A 14,021-nucleotide genomic window follows, 5' to 3' on the forward strand; every position below is an offset into this window, starting at 1 on the left:
CCTGCCACCAACATACTTTACTAATTATTTCACATTTAAATAAATTTAGGGAAAAACAAATTACATATTTTACACACTTTCAGTCTCTTTATCACAATAACTGTTTCACCCCTCAATACACTCCTTTATCTCCAAATGGGAAAAGTCTTTGGCAAAGCAAGGACTTTCAAATTAAGAGATCTACATGTATTATTTCATGAGATTAATTTTTCTCATGCAAAAAAAAAAGGAGGTCTGCTTTTTCTGGGCATAACTCTTTGAGCTATTCTTTTCCTTTTGAGCAGCTGTATTTTTTCTTATTGTATAAAAAGTGACATTTTTGGTGGGATAAAATCTATGTGACACAGCTTAGATATTAGGAAACAAAAAAACAACCATATACTTCAATAACCTTTGTGATACAGGTTGAGATCCTTACAAAACCCATTTCAATCTATTTTGATTTTTTTTATAACTTCTGTTATATTTTCATTCTTATTTTAAATCAGATCTTCTAGTTTTCTTGCTTTAAACCCTTTAAAGTTTCCTCTTCCTTTAATATCACTTTTAAATGCTTTAAAATAATTCAACTGTTTTATTTCTGTTTAATCATTTCACACTACCTTATACACTTATACTACAACTCTAAATTTTTAGGATGTTTTTTGGTATTGTTCTTAACGTCGTCCTCAGTGTACGTGGTTGTAAAATTAAGATTGATCTACTTCCAGCCATGCCTGACAGTTTCAGTTTTATTTTTTTCAAGGATATGAGCAAGTTCTTGCTGCTTCATGATTAATGAGTAAACACATATATATATACTTTTCTTGCCTTTCCAATTTTGAAGAGCGAGTTAAATAAATGGCTTTCTGAGGCATGTCGTGTATCCCAGGGAAACAGGAAAGCATAGATTATAATGCTACAAATCTTTCTTTAAAGTAAACTTTAAAAAAAATTATACTTTCAGTTACACCTATGTTATAAAAATCGGGGTATTGCTTTAAATCACACATTAACATGTTTTTTTCACTAGATTGCTCAATGACAAAAGCTAAAACGTTCTACTTTTTGCAACAAAGAATTTACCTAATGCTGAAATAAGACTTAATTTTAAACTTTTCTGCTTATTTCTGTCAATGATTAAAAATACATTTTGAAGGCACTGCTTGTACAATTTGCTTAATTAAAAAACGTTTATCTTTAGTGATATTCTCAACATGTTATCATAAACTTGCCTACATTATTTTTATTTCGCAACAACAAAATAACATATATCATGCGTTTCAAAACAAGTATCTGCTCCGTTACAGATTCACTCTTTCCTATTATTTTTTATTTTGCACACATAAATCTTGCTTTAATATATTTAAAAACAAGTCAAAGTATAAAAGCTGGCAAGAGTAAATATATAGTTTATTTGCTCATATATACCATATGCATCACTGTAAATTCTCAGTGTGATATTAGAAAAATCATTATGGACAAGAAAGTGTACCATTAAATTCTTCAGTATTAAATAAATGGATTCAAGTCTTTTAGCAGTGTAATTTTTCCTGTACAGCGCCTTGGACTTCGTGTCAAGCAGGACCACGCCTGTGAAGACCATAAAAACAGTAAAAAGTTCTTGAAGTAAGTGCGGACCTTTGCCTGTCAGTCTCTGGAGTCAGTCCATTGTCATTTCTCTGCTTCCTTATTGGGTGAGAAGTGTAAGTAGAGGTGGCTTGTCATGAGGTTCTGGGGAACTATGTCGGGACAAAAAGCACATTTAATCGGACTGCTGCTCGGAGGCTCCTGGTTGGCTCCGAGGTCAAACAGTTCAGGGGTCCAGAAGGACTGCAGAATGGGATAAATAAAGGAAAATTATTATTTTTATGACTCATTAAAGTACTAACCATCTCAATAAGATATGACTTCATGTTGCATTGGAAAGATAACACAAAGAGCTGCACTGAAGTAAAAGAAAAGCAATTCTCAAGTGTTTAATTATCTCCCTCTTTATCTGCACTAACAAAAAAAAATCTCTGTCTACCATATATGCATTTGTTGGGGTAATATTACATTAAACTAAGGAGCAACTTTTAGAGCTTACAGTACAGCATTCACAATTACGTTTAAGCATTTACACATCAGCAGTGAAACTAAGCAAACATCATATTTTATCTAAACTGCTTCCATCTGGCTCTCAATTCCAAACAAACATGCCAATTATAAGCAGAGCACCCATGCTCAAGTTTTAAAAAAATGGAATCGGCACACATTACACGGTAATATGTTTAGCCAGGGAGATATTTTTGGACTTCACACTGTTTTACTCCTCCATTAGCAGAGACCAATCAGAAACTGATAATTTGCTACTACTTTTCTCAGACCTTCCTCTCTGTTTCTCACCTGCTGGGGTCCCCGCACGCTCTCATGGGAGGGTGAGGAGGACGTAGAGTGGGAGGGGGACGTGGGGTAGACAAAAGGCAAGGGCAGTTCCACGGGCTCCTCCTCTGGCAGCGTGGGGGAGCCGAGGGGCTGCTTTCGAGGCACCGACAGGGCAATGTTCCTCTCCGGAGCACTGTTCAGGAAGTCATATTCACTGTCCGCAGGGGGTGGGAATTTGACACTGAGTTTGGTGAGAGAGTCTACCAAGTCCCTGTCCTCCTGACTGGCGCCGCGGGACGCCAAGGATGCCGGCAGGTGGGGGATGTTTACGGCTGGCCTCTGTGTCGAATGGAAAGGCCTCTCTGCTTCTGCAGTTCGGTCTGTGCACTGGATCGGCATGGAGAAGCGCTGGTCTGGAAGATGATAGGAAAGCAAGAAATCATGAGCCTCTCTCTTATGTCAGCAGGATGATTTCTAAGTATAGAGATAAAATCTAACTAAAAATCATCTGTTTAAAATTTGTGGCATTGGCTCTTTAAAAAAAAAACAAACAAAAAAAAAAAAACACACACATTAAAGACTCCATCAAATCAACTTTTCTCCATTAGTTGGCTCAAAATAAAGATCTTGGAGTAATTCTTTCACTATTATTTAATTGGCTTACCTTGCCAGAACCTCATTACCCTTTTTCCTGGTGTGACTGTACCACATGGTTGAAATATATACGAATCTTGATTTTAAAACTAAATCTTTAAGAAAATGTAAGTTATTTATTTGCTTACCTAATAAATATCTTAATTGCCACGACCTTCGGAAGTCCCTTAACTATAAGTGAAGTAATTTTGTTAATTTTTTACACTGTAGACTTCTTCAAATCTAGACTTGTTAAAGAACACTAGTGAATAAACAGCATCATAAACAGCGTTATGAAACACTTTTCTAAGCTATGATCAATCGATCAATTGTCAGAAAAAGGCTAAAGTATAGTGCAACTGCATTCTTAGCACAACTTCAATATGCATCAAGTATGCCAGTAGCAAGTATTTTCACTCCAAACAGACACAGCAGATCTACAGATCTGCTATCAGGACAACTATTTGTTGTCCACTTCACAGATCTGTCCTTCTTGGAAGAAGAAAAAAACACATTTTTAAAAATCATTCAAAAAATGATCCTGTCTGTAGCCATGAAAAGTACACGGCAAACATTTTGAAGATGACGATTTGATAAGATCAGACCAAAATGCAACTTTTAGGCTGATTCATGCAAAACTATATGTGGAGCAAAACTGCATATTACTCTAACTACAACATCCCTGCAATAAGGCATGGTGGTGGTAGCATCTTGCTGCCAAGGATGGCTTTCTTCGGCAAGGACAAGGGAAGTGATGAAACCAATTTTCATGGATGCAAATCTGGCTAATCTTATTTCACAGAGAATAGGCAACATTTAGTCTCTAAATGAGCAACGCTGGTAGAAAAAAAGATGAGGTTCTAAAAGTATTATGTGTCGGGTTGCAAATTGCACTCCATTGTTATTTGTCAGATATTTTCAAAAGGCATGTATCATCATCCCTCCAATTCACAAGAAACTTTTCGTCTGTGATATAAAGATGTGATAAATCATTAAAGTATATATTTCCATGGCCCTGTACTGGAAACTGTTGAATTTAATCCAAATTTGAGCTTGGAGGGGATTTACTGGGATTTCAGATTCATTAATCATTTATTCAGTTGATAAAAAAAAATAAAAAACATTCCCATTTTTTTTTTCCTGTCGTTATTTTGATAAGGTCATAATCATTTTTTTGAATCTTGCTACTTAAAATAAAAAAAGATTTTAAATTGGAAAATAACTCGCCAACAGCAAATTAAACAGCGACCCTTCCTGTTAGGTCCAAAGCAGAAAGCAAAAGAAAACTTGAAGCATAAATTGGTCCCATTTAAACAAAATGGAGAGCGAGTTATCAGAGGGGAGAGTGAGCCATTGCCTCCCAGCAAAAAGGAGGAGACAAAGCTGGATTTTAACTGTATGAAGGTTGAGGCTTTAAAGAAGAAAAAAATGCTTGTGTTTAAAGTTTTGACTGCTTTTATTAATTTTATTTTTATTTTTTCACTAAACTGTTTTTATGTTTAAAAATTATGTCTCTTTTATTCAAAATAGAAATATCAGTAATGATGCATTATGATTACAATTAACCAAAGAGCCACAATTCAAAGTAAAGTGACATCATTTGTCCATTGGGATGATTAGTTTAATTTTCTACACAGCAAAAATTTGTATATTTCAATAAGTCATTTTTTTCTGTCTTTCTTGAATTGAGAAGGTAAGTGAGACACGTTGCCAATGGAACAAGACAATTTACATTTAAAATAAGAAAAAACAAACACATTGTCTTATTTCAAGTGCATATTATGTAATTATCTTATTTTAAGAGTAAAAATACAAATTCAATTGGCAAATAACCTTATTTACCTCCTCAAATAAAGGGTAAATACACTTAATTTAAGACATTTTTACTCATTTTTAGATTGTTTTTGCAGTGTACAATACCTTCTGGCAATAACAAGCTACTTCTATTTATTGAGTAATTTAATTAAAAAGGAGAGCGAAAGCAAATACACTCATCAGCTGATATGACATTTACAAGCAAAATTATTTTATGACCTATACAACCCAATTAAGATAAAATCATATTTCAGCTCACACTGTGCAAAGCCACTGTCAATACTACCGTTTGAAGCATCGTAACTTCCGTTGAACCTTTTCAGATGATGTTTCTGTTTCGCCGTCAGGTCCTGGATCTGTCGGAATTTGCCCTGAATTGTTTCGAAAGCCACCAGCATGTCCTGACTAAATCCCACCCGAAAAAAAGAGTAGATAAGAAATGTCAAAAAAAGAAAGAAAATAGTAAAAAAAAAAAAAAAAAAATGTTCCAGAGTAGACACGTACTAATCAGTGCTGTTGTTGACTGTCAATTTTGGAGCACCAGTAACAGTGGCCATATTCTCCTAAAAAAAAAAAAAAAAGACACATTTAATTTTTTAGTCATCATTAACAACAATTATCCAAAGGGCAGGCTGTTGATGCATGTGCCGTTTTATTTATGCATCACAAGTGTGGGAAAAAGAAAAAAAAAAAAAAACAGTTTCCTGGCTGGTTGAAGAATCCCAGTAAAGAGGAAACTGCTGCCTCGATATTATCCTCTAGCACCATCTGGTGAAGTAAAACCATACAGACAGGGCCCGAAGCATGCAAACACAGGAAAACAACTAATTTACAGTGCTGTGAAAAAATGTGTCCACGTACAGCCATATTTTATTGTTTCAGACCATCACAAACATTTTAATATCAGAAACGATAATAAGAGTAAATGAAAACAGGCATTTTATTGTTGAGTCTTTCATCTGTCCAAACAAAAACAAAAAAAACACATATATGTATTTGGCTTTTATTTTGCCAATAACCATAATTAACAAGATTTTTTTAAACACTGATGGGAATTACATTAGCGGTACTCAGACTTGATTAATATATTAATATAGATGAAGAAATCCTTTATTCAGCAAATGTCTGACATGATGAAGAAGGCTAAAGGATTTCCAAAAGCAGGCCAAGCCGCCCCAATCTACAAGAATTTTGGGGGTTTTTTTTGAGTTACTAGTGGCTCGTTTTTATGGAAAGTAGACTGACAGGAAAGGGGGTATGAGAGAGGGGAAGAGACATGCGGGAAAGGACCACAGGCCGGATTGGAACCCGGGTCGCCCACGTCGAGGACTAAGGCCTCCATACATGGGTCGTGTGCGCTAACCACTGCACCACCAAAGCATGCCCAATCTACAAGAATTTAAAACAGGTTTAGAAGTTGCTTTGAGAAAATGTAGAACATCTAAAGCAGTGTTGGTTATACTTGGCTGATTCAAGATCAGCACTCCAGGTTTAGCAATAAGAGAAGATTGGACAATAAATTCTGTTTCATATTTGCAACAAAACAAATAAATAATTTTAAATACCTTCGAGAAAATATTTATTTCCTCACAAGACAAAAGTGGAACTTTTTGGAAGGCTTTCACAATTTGACAAAATAAATAATTTAACTATTGTGGTCATATAGCTGCTTTGTAAAGTTTAAGGTTAGACCCAACTGAGATGTTGTAGCATGGCATTAAACAAGAAGTTCATGGTTAAAAAAAAAAGTCAGATATGACCTAATTAAAATAATTCTGCAAAGACGAGTTGGTAAAATGTCACCTAGGGTGAAGTCAGTGGATGGCGCACTGAAATTTACGGGGTAATTACTTTTTCCAGAGGATAGCTCGGGATAGCTTTTGTTTCCCTTCAACTTAAATCATCTTTTGAAGTCTAAATTTTGGATTTTCCTTTATTTATCTTTGTCTGACATTAAAATTATTATATAGTCTGAAACATATAACTACGCCCCCAAAAAGTGTAAGTTATGGATCAAATCTGAAAGGGAGCAATATTTTGTACAGCACTGTAAATATACATGGGCAAATATACATGAGCAAAACAATGTCCTGTTTTTCTTCCAAATATAACAGTTTTTATGTAGGTAATCTCACTAACACAGAGGGGACCAGGCGTCTGCAGCCTGTGGCCTATTAACCTCTCCATAGACGTTCTATTCAATAATAAATAACAAAAAAGGATATTGCTTTATTCTGAACAATGTTTGTCATCATTCTTTATTCAAACGCAATAAGGTAGTTTTAGCTGTTTCTACTCTATGAATCATCGGCATAGAAAACCTACCGAAGAATGGCTCTAATGTTACATGGGTTTTACAGTCATTTTATGGCATTTCAGTCATTTTATACTTAACAGAAATCAGCTAGTTTGAGTTTATGGAAAGACATTGCATGAATTTATTCTTTAACTTGAAAAAAAAAAAAAAAACGTGCAAAAAAAATTATTCTTGTACATATATCTTTTCAAAGTGTCTATGATTTTGAGTCTTGACAATTTTAATTAATGCTGTTTATTACCCACTAAGATCTACATCTGTTGTGAAAGTAATACGAATACTTCAAATTAAGGGTGAAACATTTAGTCGGATTAATCATGATAAATCCTTTATTGAAATAAACATCAACTAATTTAGTAATCGATTAATTGATAACTAGAGTATGAAGACTTGAAAGCTGACAGAGCAACCCACTTAGAGCAGTAATTATATCAAAATTGTAAAAAAATATATAAATATTTTGCATTTCAGATAAAATAAATTTTTTCGTCCGTCAATATGCTCTATCCGTTTTAGTTTAACCTTGCTTAATTCTGTAAAACTTCTTCTTTAAGGAACCTTTTACTTTCCGATTATTACTCGGTTAATTGAAAAAAAAATAATCGACAGATAAAACGATTAGCAAAATAATCGTTAGTTGCAGCCCTACTACAAATATAACAACTTCAGTATTACCAAATAATAATAATAATATCTATTCATTACCTCAACATAACATTTTTAGTATATTGTAATGTTAGTTTAGAGCTCAGAAACACCCAGTATTAACCTGAGTAGCTCATCTCCAACAGCTTTAAAAAGAAAGGTAAAATCCGATAAGATGATGCTTACATGTATCACTTTGGATAATTTGCTGACTGTGTTCTAAACATCTTACTGATGACGCTGCGGTTTGTGTCTCTGAAAAAAATCATACCTGCATGCTGCAAAGCCAATGGCAGAATGAAAGCGATTGTCCACTGTTGCTACATGCTCACCCAGGAGGAGTGAAAACTGCAAGTTAATGACTCAATGCAATCAGCTGCGCTTTCCTTAGATGAAAAAAAATTTATTTTTATTAACAATGTTTGAGCTGATTGAACTCATTCTGTTTAATGCCTTAAGATGACATATTAGGAGGTAAGGCTATATAAATAAACCAAAATGGAATTTTAAATCAGCTCGCATAAAAGCATGGGGAAATTTTAAGCTGAAAACCCTTAATGTTTTTTGTACACAAAAATTGCAGGTGACAGGATGCAAAAAATGAATTTTACAAAGAGAAGATGTAGAAAAAAGGCAATAAACATTGTAACTGTGAACATACCGAGCACTGTATCTTCCTATAAGAGCTGGACGCTTTGGGGAGATGGTTGCAGCGCTCACATTTCATCTCTCCTAAGAATCAAATAAAAATGATCGGTTCCACATAATAAAATAATCAAATGTTAATTTTCTCACAGTGTTTGAATACTTGAAAAAAAAAAACATCCAAAAGTAAATGATGACACATACTAACCTGAGGGATGCCTTGTCGCCGACAACTTAGCTTCGAGATCAGAAATCAAACGCTGCTGGTCTTCTATCTGCTTTATAAGTTCTTGAGTGTATTGCTCATAATGTTCCTTCTGTAAAAGCATATATGTTATTTTCTTAGATTTAAAATAAAAATACACAGGATGTCAGTTATTGCATGAATGAAGCCCTGGATGAACTCATCCTTGGCCAATTGTTAAATGAAATACATGATCCCCATATTCTGATGCTAATGCTACCATGCTTAATACATTCCCTCAGATCAAAATCTCTTTCATTCACTTTGAGAAAAGTCAACTTTTACTAATGTTACTGCTGTTGTATAATCTTCCACCTACTGATAACTGTCTTTGATGTGCCATTGTAAATAAGCTGAGCCCACATCTTTCATACCCCTGGCACATTTAGATTTTAAAATGTTCTAATTACACCAAAGAGATGAAAGATACATTTACTCAAGAACAAGAAAAACAGTTTAGACTAATGAATATGTTTTTTGTTTTTTAATCATCATTGAAATTAATGTGTACCGCTATATATAATTAGTTGAAGAACTGGCATTAGAGTCACAACAATCAAACTCTTACTATCACAGCTAACCATTTTTTTTTTTTTTTTTTTACAGTTTTCCTGTTATATCTGAACAATTGATGTTGGGATAAAGTTGAAACAGGATTCTAACATTGTTATAACTACAAGTTAATAGAAAAAAGTTAGTAAAGTCAAACATATACTTACTAAATCTGCAAAAAGCATAAATATTTTCTGATTAACTATAAGTAATAATGTGGAACTGTTTGCTTTTTTGTTTCCTCTTCCTGACTTAAATCTGTTCACTATATGCTGGGGAAGATTCTCAGTCATCCAGGTCATAGTTACTCCAAAAAAAAAAGTTAAAAACAATCCAAAAACAATAAAACAGTCATAGTCCAGTGGATTATTATTTTTTTTTTTTTTGTATGACCTGTTAACGATGAGAACCTTTTCTTTATTTGAAACCTCTCTGCAAACTATGGCTATAGCTAAAGGGCGCAAATGACTAACTAGGGCAGCATAGCTTTATTTCAGACTCAGCAAAATATAATAGTTTTTGGTAGGAGAAAAAATATAGAAAATAACTCAAACGATACATAAACACGATATTACTTTAAAGATGTACACTTTAACGCAGGTGGATTATTTCAAATTATATTTTTTACACTTTTCCTATCAGATTACCTTAATTTTAAGTTGAATTTTACAGTATGTATCAAATAAAAAGTCGAAAAACAATTTTTAAAAGTCTTGTATACTATCACAACTCCTCAAATTGTTACAAGTTTCCTTTTATATCTGGACAATTGATGTTTGGATAAAGTTAAAACAGGATTCCAACATTGTTATAACTACAAGTTAATAGAATCAAGGTAGTGAAGCCAAACATATACTTACTAAATATTTTCTGATTAACTTTAAGTAATAATGTGGAGCTGTTTGCTTTTTTGTTTCCTCTTCCTGACTAAGATCTGTTCACTATATGCTGGGGAAGATTCTCAGTCATCCAGGTCATATTCACTCCAAAGAAAAAGTTAAAAACAATCCCAAAAAAATCATGTCCAGTGGATTGTTTTTAATTATTATTATTTTTTTTTTTTTTGTAAGACCTGTTAACGATTAGAACCTTTTCTTTATTTGAAACCTCTCTGCAAGCTATGGCTATAGCTAAAGGGCGCAAATGACTAACTAGGGCAGCATAGCTTTATTTCAAACTCAGCAAAATATAATCGTTTTTGGCAGGAGAACAAATATAGAAAATAACTCAAATGATGCATAAACAATATATTACTCTAAAGATGTACACTTTTATGCCGGTGGATTATTTCAGCTTGTATTTTTTACACTTTTCCTATCAGATTCCTTTCATTTTTAGTTGAATTTTACAGTATGCATCAAATAAAAAGTAGAAAAAAGTATCACAATTCTTGTATACAACTCTCCTTTTTTAAACACAAAAACCTGGCAACTAAAAAGAGGTATAAATACTTCTGACATGCTGTTTCACACCACCCTCCTGCTGCAGAGGCAATGACCACTTCATCACATCCAAACATTTGCCTACCATTTTCTTCAATTCCTTTTGAGCATTGTCTTTTTCGATGGAGACCTGGCGATAAGCTTCAAAAGCTTTGTTGAGCTGGTCTCCAATGTTCCTTTCCATGCCTTGTCATCACTGTCACTGCAGACATGAGCCCTACATGAGTGGACACGCAACAACTTTTAACTGCTTTACAAACAATTTCTCAAGTAAAACTTGCAAATGATGTGCCATTTTTCTTGCTTTATACCATTTAATTTGCATCTGTAGGCTATGAAATAACAAAGAATGGGGAAATTAACCTTTATAGTGTTGCCTAATTTCTGACAGGCTGAAATAAGCTAAAGTGTTGCAATAATAAAACGTCTACCAAGACTGATTGTGTAATCTTATTACCTACTAACTACCATGTAATTCTGAAGTTTGCAGGAGTTACATGTTTAAGATGCATGTAACATATAGTGAGTAACAGGAGCCTCAAAGTAATGATAAATAATTGATGCCACTCAAGAGTATGAGTGTGGTGTTGTCCATGAAAAGTGGAAATACATGTTTAACGATATTCCTCACAAGTCCAATCAACTTTGAGAGAAAAAAGGAGCTTTAAGATTAAAAATGCAGCTGGAAAATGACAATAATGTGAGACCTGTGAGAGTTAAAACCTGCCTATCAATGACACTCCATACAAACAGCCCTCAGTAGGAGCACCCACTGCAGCCTAAATGAGAAATAAACAACACAACTTACACTAAAGCAATCCAGGATACATCAGCGACTGGTTACAAAGTGACATTTAAACAGTGCTTTGCATAGTTCCGTATTCTTTGAACTGGATCGGCATTCAGCCGGTGTTTTCAGTAAAGCGACCGAGCCACAGCTCCGCAGATCCCTCCGCCGGTTAGTGCGCGCGCGTCAATGTGTGTGTGTGTGTGTGTGTGTGTGTGTGTGTTTGCCCGCGTGAGAGACAGCGTCCTCCTTACCTTCATTTGAGTCCCTTATTATTAAACTCGCATTTGTTGTTTTGACACCACCGCAGCATCGTCGCCCTAATCTTGAGATGCAAAGTTACGAAGCGCCGGAGAGGATATGGCGCTGTATGTTTTACATAGCCCCAGTTTGAGTTGGGAACTTCCCTCGGGGAATCCCCCTGCTCTGTAGACTTCCGCCTTGCTTCGGTCCGGGCCAATCACAGAGTGGTAAAGTGGCTGAGGGTTCTTCCAGCCTACGCGTCTGCAAACCGACTGTTGTGCATGTGAAAATTGGCCCCAAAGTCGACTTGTGCTTCGTTAACATTACTTAAAAATGCGCCGCTTATAAATGGCCTCAATCGTGCTTAGTTAAACGTTTTTACAACTGTTTTGTCATTGTTGTGAGCAATAGATCTATATTTTACATCTACATTATTTAGGGAGCAACTTGCATAAATGTGCAGGGTATTGGAACTAATAACTGTTCAGTGACTTCACTACCTTTCTCATACATAATCTGGAATGGTTGGGTTGTCCTGATCTATTTCTATATTTGTGCTGTTTTAAGTTTAAGCTGCTGGAGGGCCTAAGGAACACTTTTCCTAATCCTGCTTCATTCTATATATATTTCCCAATTCTGTAGTATTTATTTCCACCCATTGCTTTGTTTTTTTGCCTTTTCTTGTCATGGTAGCTTTGTCTGGTCTCGTCTGTTTCAGTTTAAATATCAGCTGGTCTGCTGCCATCATCACCATCAAATATAGATGTTGGAGTTGGGCCTGTTTTTCGATGTAGTCTTGTTTTATTTTATTTTTTTGTTTTTTTTTTTTACTGAGACTAACTGTATTTGTTCTCTTTTATCCTTAAAGAACTGCCTTGGAGCTTGCCCGACTGTGTCTTTCGTGGACTGGGTCACCTGTCCACGAAAGCTCGACTCTCTAGTCTGGCAAACAACTAGTCTACTGTTAAATTTTGAATATTTGCTTATTTTTGTGTATCTGCTTGTCTCTCCTTTAACCCCAGTCGGCCTCGGCAGATGGCAGCTCACACTGAGCCTGGTTCTGCTTTAGGTTTATTTCTGTTAAAAGGGAGTTTTTCCTCTCCCCTGTTGCTGCATGCATGCTTGGTGTGAGGGACTGCTGAACAGTCGACAACAAAATGCAAGCAAACATTGCCACCACAAGCTAATCCAGGAAGATATGTCTTGCAAGTCAATGATTTTCTTTTACAAAAACCTCCAACCAATCTGATTGTATTGTCTCTGTGAAGTGCCTTGAGATTAAATATGTGAATTGGCACTATATAGATAAACTGCATTGAATTGAATTCACACGAATAATATGTTAATTGTGCAGCTAGCTGGAAATGGGGTGCTCCTTCAATGCCTTGCAAAAAGTGTTAATTGCTCATGACAAACTGTAATGTTGTTTTTTAAGTTTATATGTGATAGACCAGCACAATGTGGTGTATAATTGTGAAGGGTGAAATTTCTAAATAAATAAAAAAAAAAAACATAAAAATCTGTAAAACATGCAGCACAGCCCTCTGACATACAAAAACTATGAGAATTATGTTTTTCTGCAAGATGTATGGCTTTTTGGGGTACGTTCCCAAAATCTAAAGCCTGAAATATTTACCTCTCCGAGGTCTGTACTTTGACCAAGCTATTCAAACAAATGAATATAGTTTGCATGTTCTCCCTGCATGCGTGGGTTCTCTCCAGGTACTCTTCCTCCCACGCTCCAACAACATGACTATTAGGTTAATTGGCTTCTCTAAAATTCTTCTTCGGTGTGTGAATGGATGTTTGTCTGTGTTGCCCTGCGTTGGACTGGTGACCTGTCGAGGGTGAACCCCGCCTCTCTCCTGTAGACAGCTGGAGATAGGCACCAGCACCGCTTGCGACCCCACTTGGGATAAGCGTGACGGAAAATGGATGGATGGATGGATAAGCCTGGCCAGGATAAATCTTCATCAGTGCAAGTATAATCCACCCAGGTCTCTGTATTCCTCCACATCCATATTATCATCAAATCTTACAAACCTCACAATTTCTGGAAAAAAAAAACAAAAACAAAAAAACACCATGTTGCCATCAACATGTTTCACATTTGGGATTGGTGCTTTCAGTGTAATGTGCAGTGTTTTTGTGGCAGCCTTAATTCATCACCACCCTTCCATTTGTGGATATTTTAAAGAGTTCAAACTAATAGTGGAGAATGCATTTGTTCTATACACTATAAGTTTATTTCAACAAGGGACTGAACTGGTGCATTAAACCCTTTTATTTCTTATAGAGGCCATTTTCATTTAGACAGGAGCAGGAACATTTAGGACTTGTCTTTTAAGCAAC

General features: G+C 35.3%; 1 protein-coding gene across 4 annotated transcripts; it reads right to left on the minus strand.

Moving 5' to 3' along the window:
- Positions 1–1,361: 1,361 nt before the first annotated feature.
- On the minus strand, positions 1,362–11,862 carry tank (TRAF family member associated NFKB activator). 4 transcript variants are annotated; one of them, XM_015370426.1, is made up of 8 exons: positions 11,681–11,862; positions 10,725–10,841; positions 8,610–8,718; positions 8,418–8,488; positions 5,299–5,357; positions 5,081–5,199; positions 2,368–2,759; positions 1,362–1,812 (listed from the first exon to the last, which is right to left on the minus strand). In XM_015370426.1, the coding sequence occupies exons 2-8, from the start codon at positions 10,821–10,823 to the stop codon at positions 1,654–1,656; spliced, it is 1,008 nt and encodes a 335-aa protein (XP_015225912.1). In that variant the 5' UTR covers positions 10,824–10,841; positions 11,681–11,862; the 3' UTR covers positions 1,362–1,653. The 4 variants fall into 4 exon arrangements, with proteins under 4 accessions (XP_015225912.1, XP_015225910.1, XP_015225913.1 ...); XM_015370424.1 differs by having other exon boundaries at positions 10,725–10,856; XM_015370427.1 differs by lacking the exon at positions 11,681–11,862 and adding an exon at positions 11,448–11,618.
- Positions 11,863–14,021: the final 2,159 nt, after the last annotated feature.

Source organism: Cyprinodon variegatus, unplaced genomic scaffold, assembly GCF_000732505.1.
Source record: "Cyprinodon variegatus isolate N-32 unplaced genomic scaffold, C_variegatus-1.0 Scaffold46, whole genome shotgun sequence".
NCBI classification, from domain to species: domain Eukaryota; kingdom Metazoa; phylum Chordata; class Actinopteri; order Cyprinodontiformes; family Cyprinodontidae; genus Cyprinodon; species Cyprinodon variegatus.

Coding starts and splice junctions, on each gene's coding strand:
- tank (XM_015370426.1), bottom strand. CDS start 10,823: ATGGAAAGGAACATTGGAGACCAGCTCAACAAAGCTTTTGAAGCTTAT. Junction 8,719..10,724: donor AAAAGGAATTGAAGAAAATG/GTAGGCAAATGT, acceptor ATGCTTTTACAG/AAGGAACATTATGAGCAATA. Junction 5,200..5,298: donor GTCAACAACAGCACTGATTA/GTACGTGTCTAC, acceptor GGTGGGATTTAG/TCAGGACATGCTGGTGGCTT.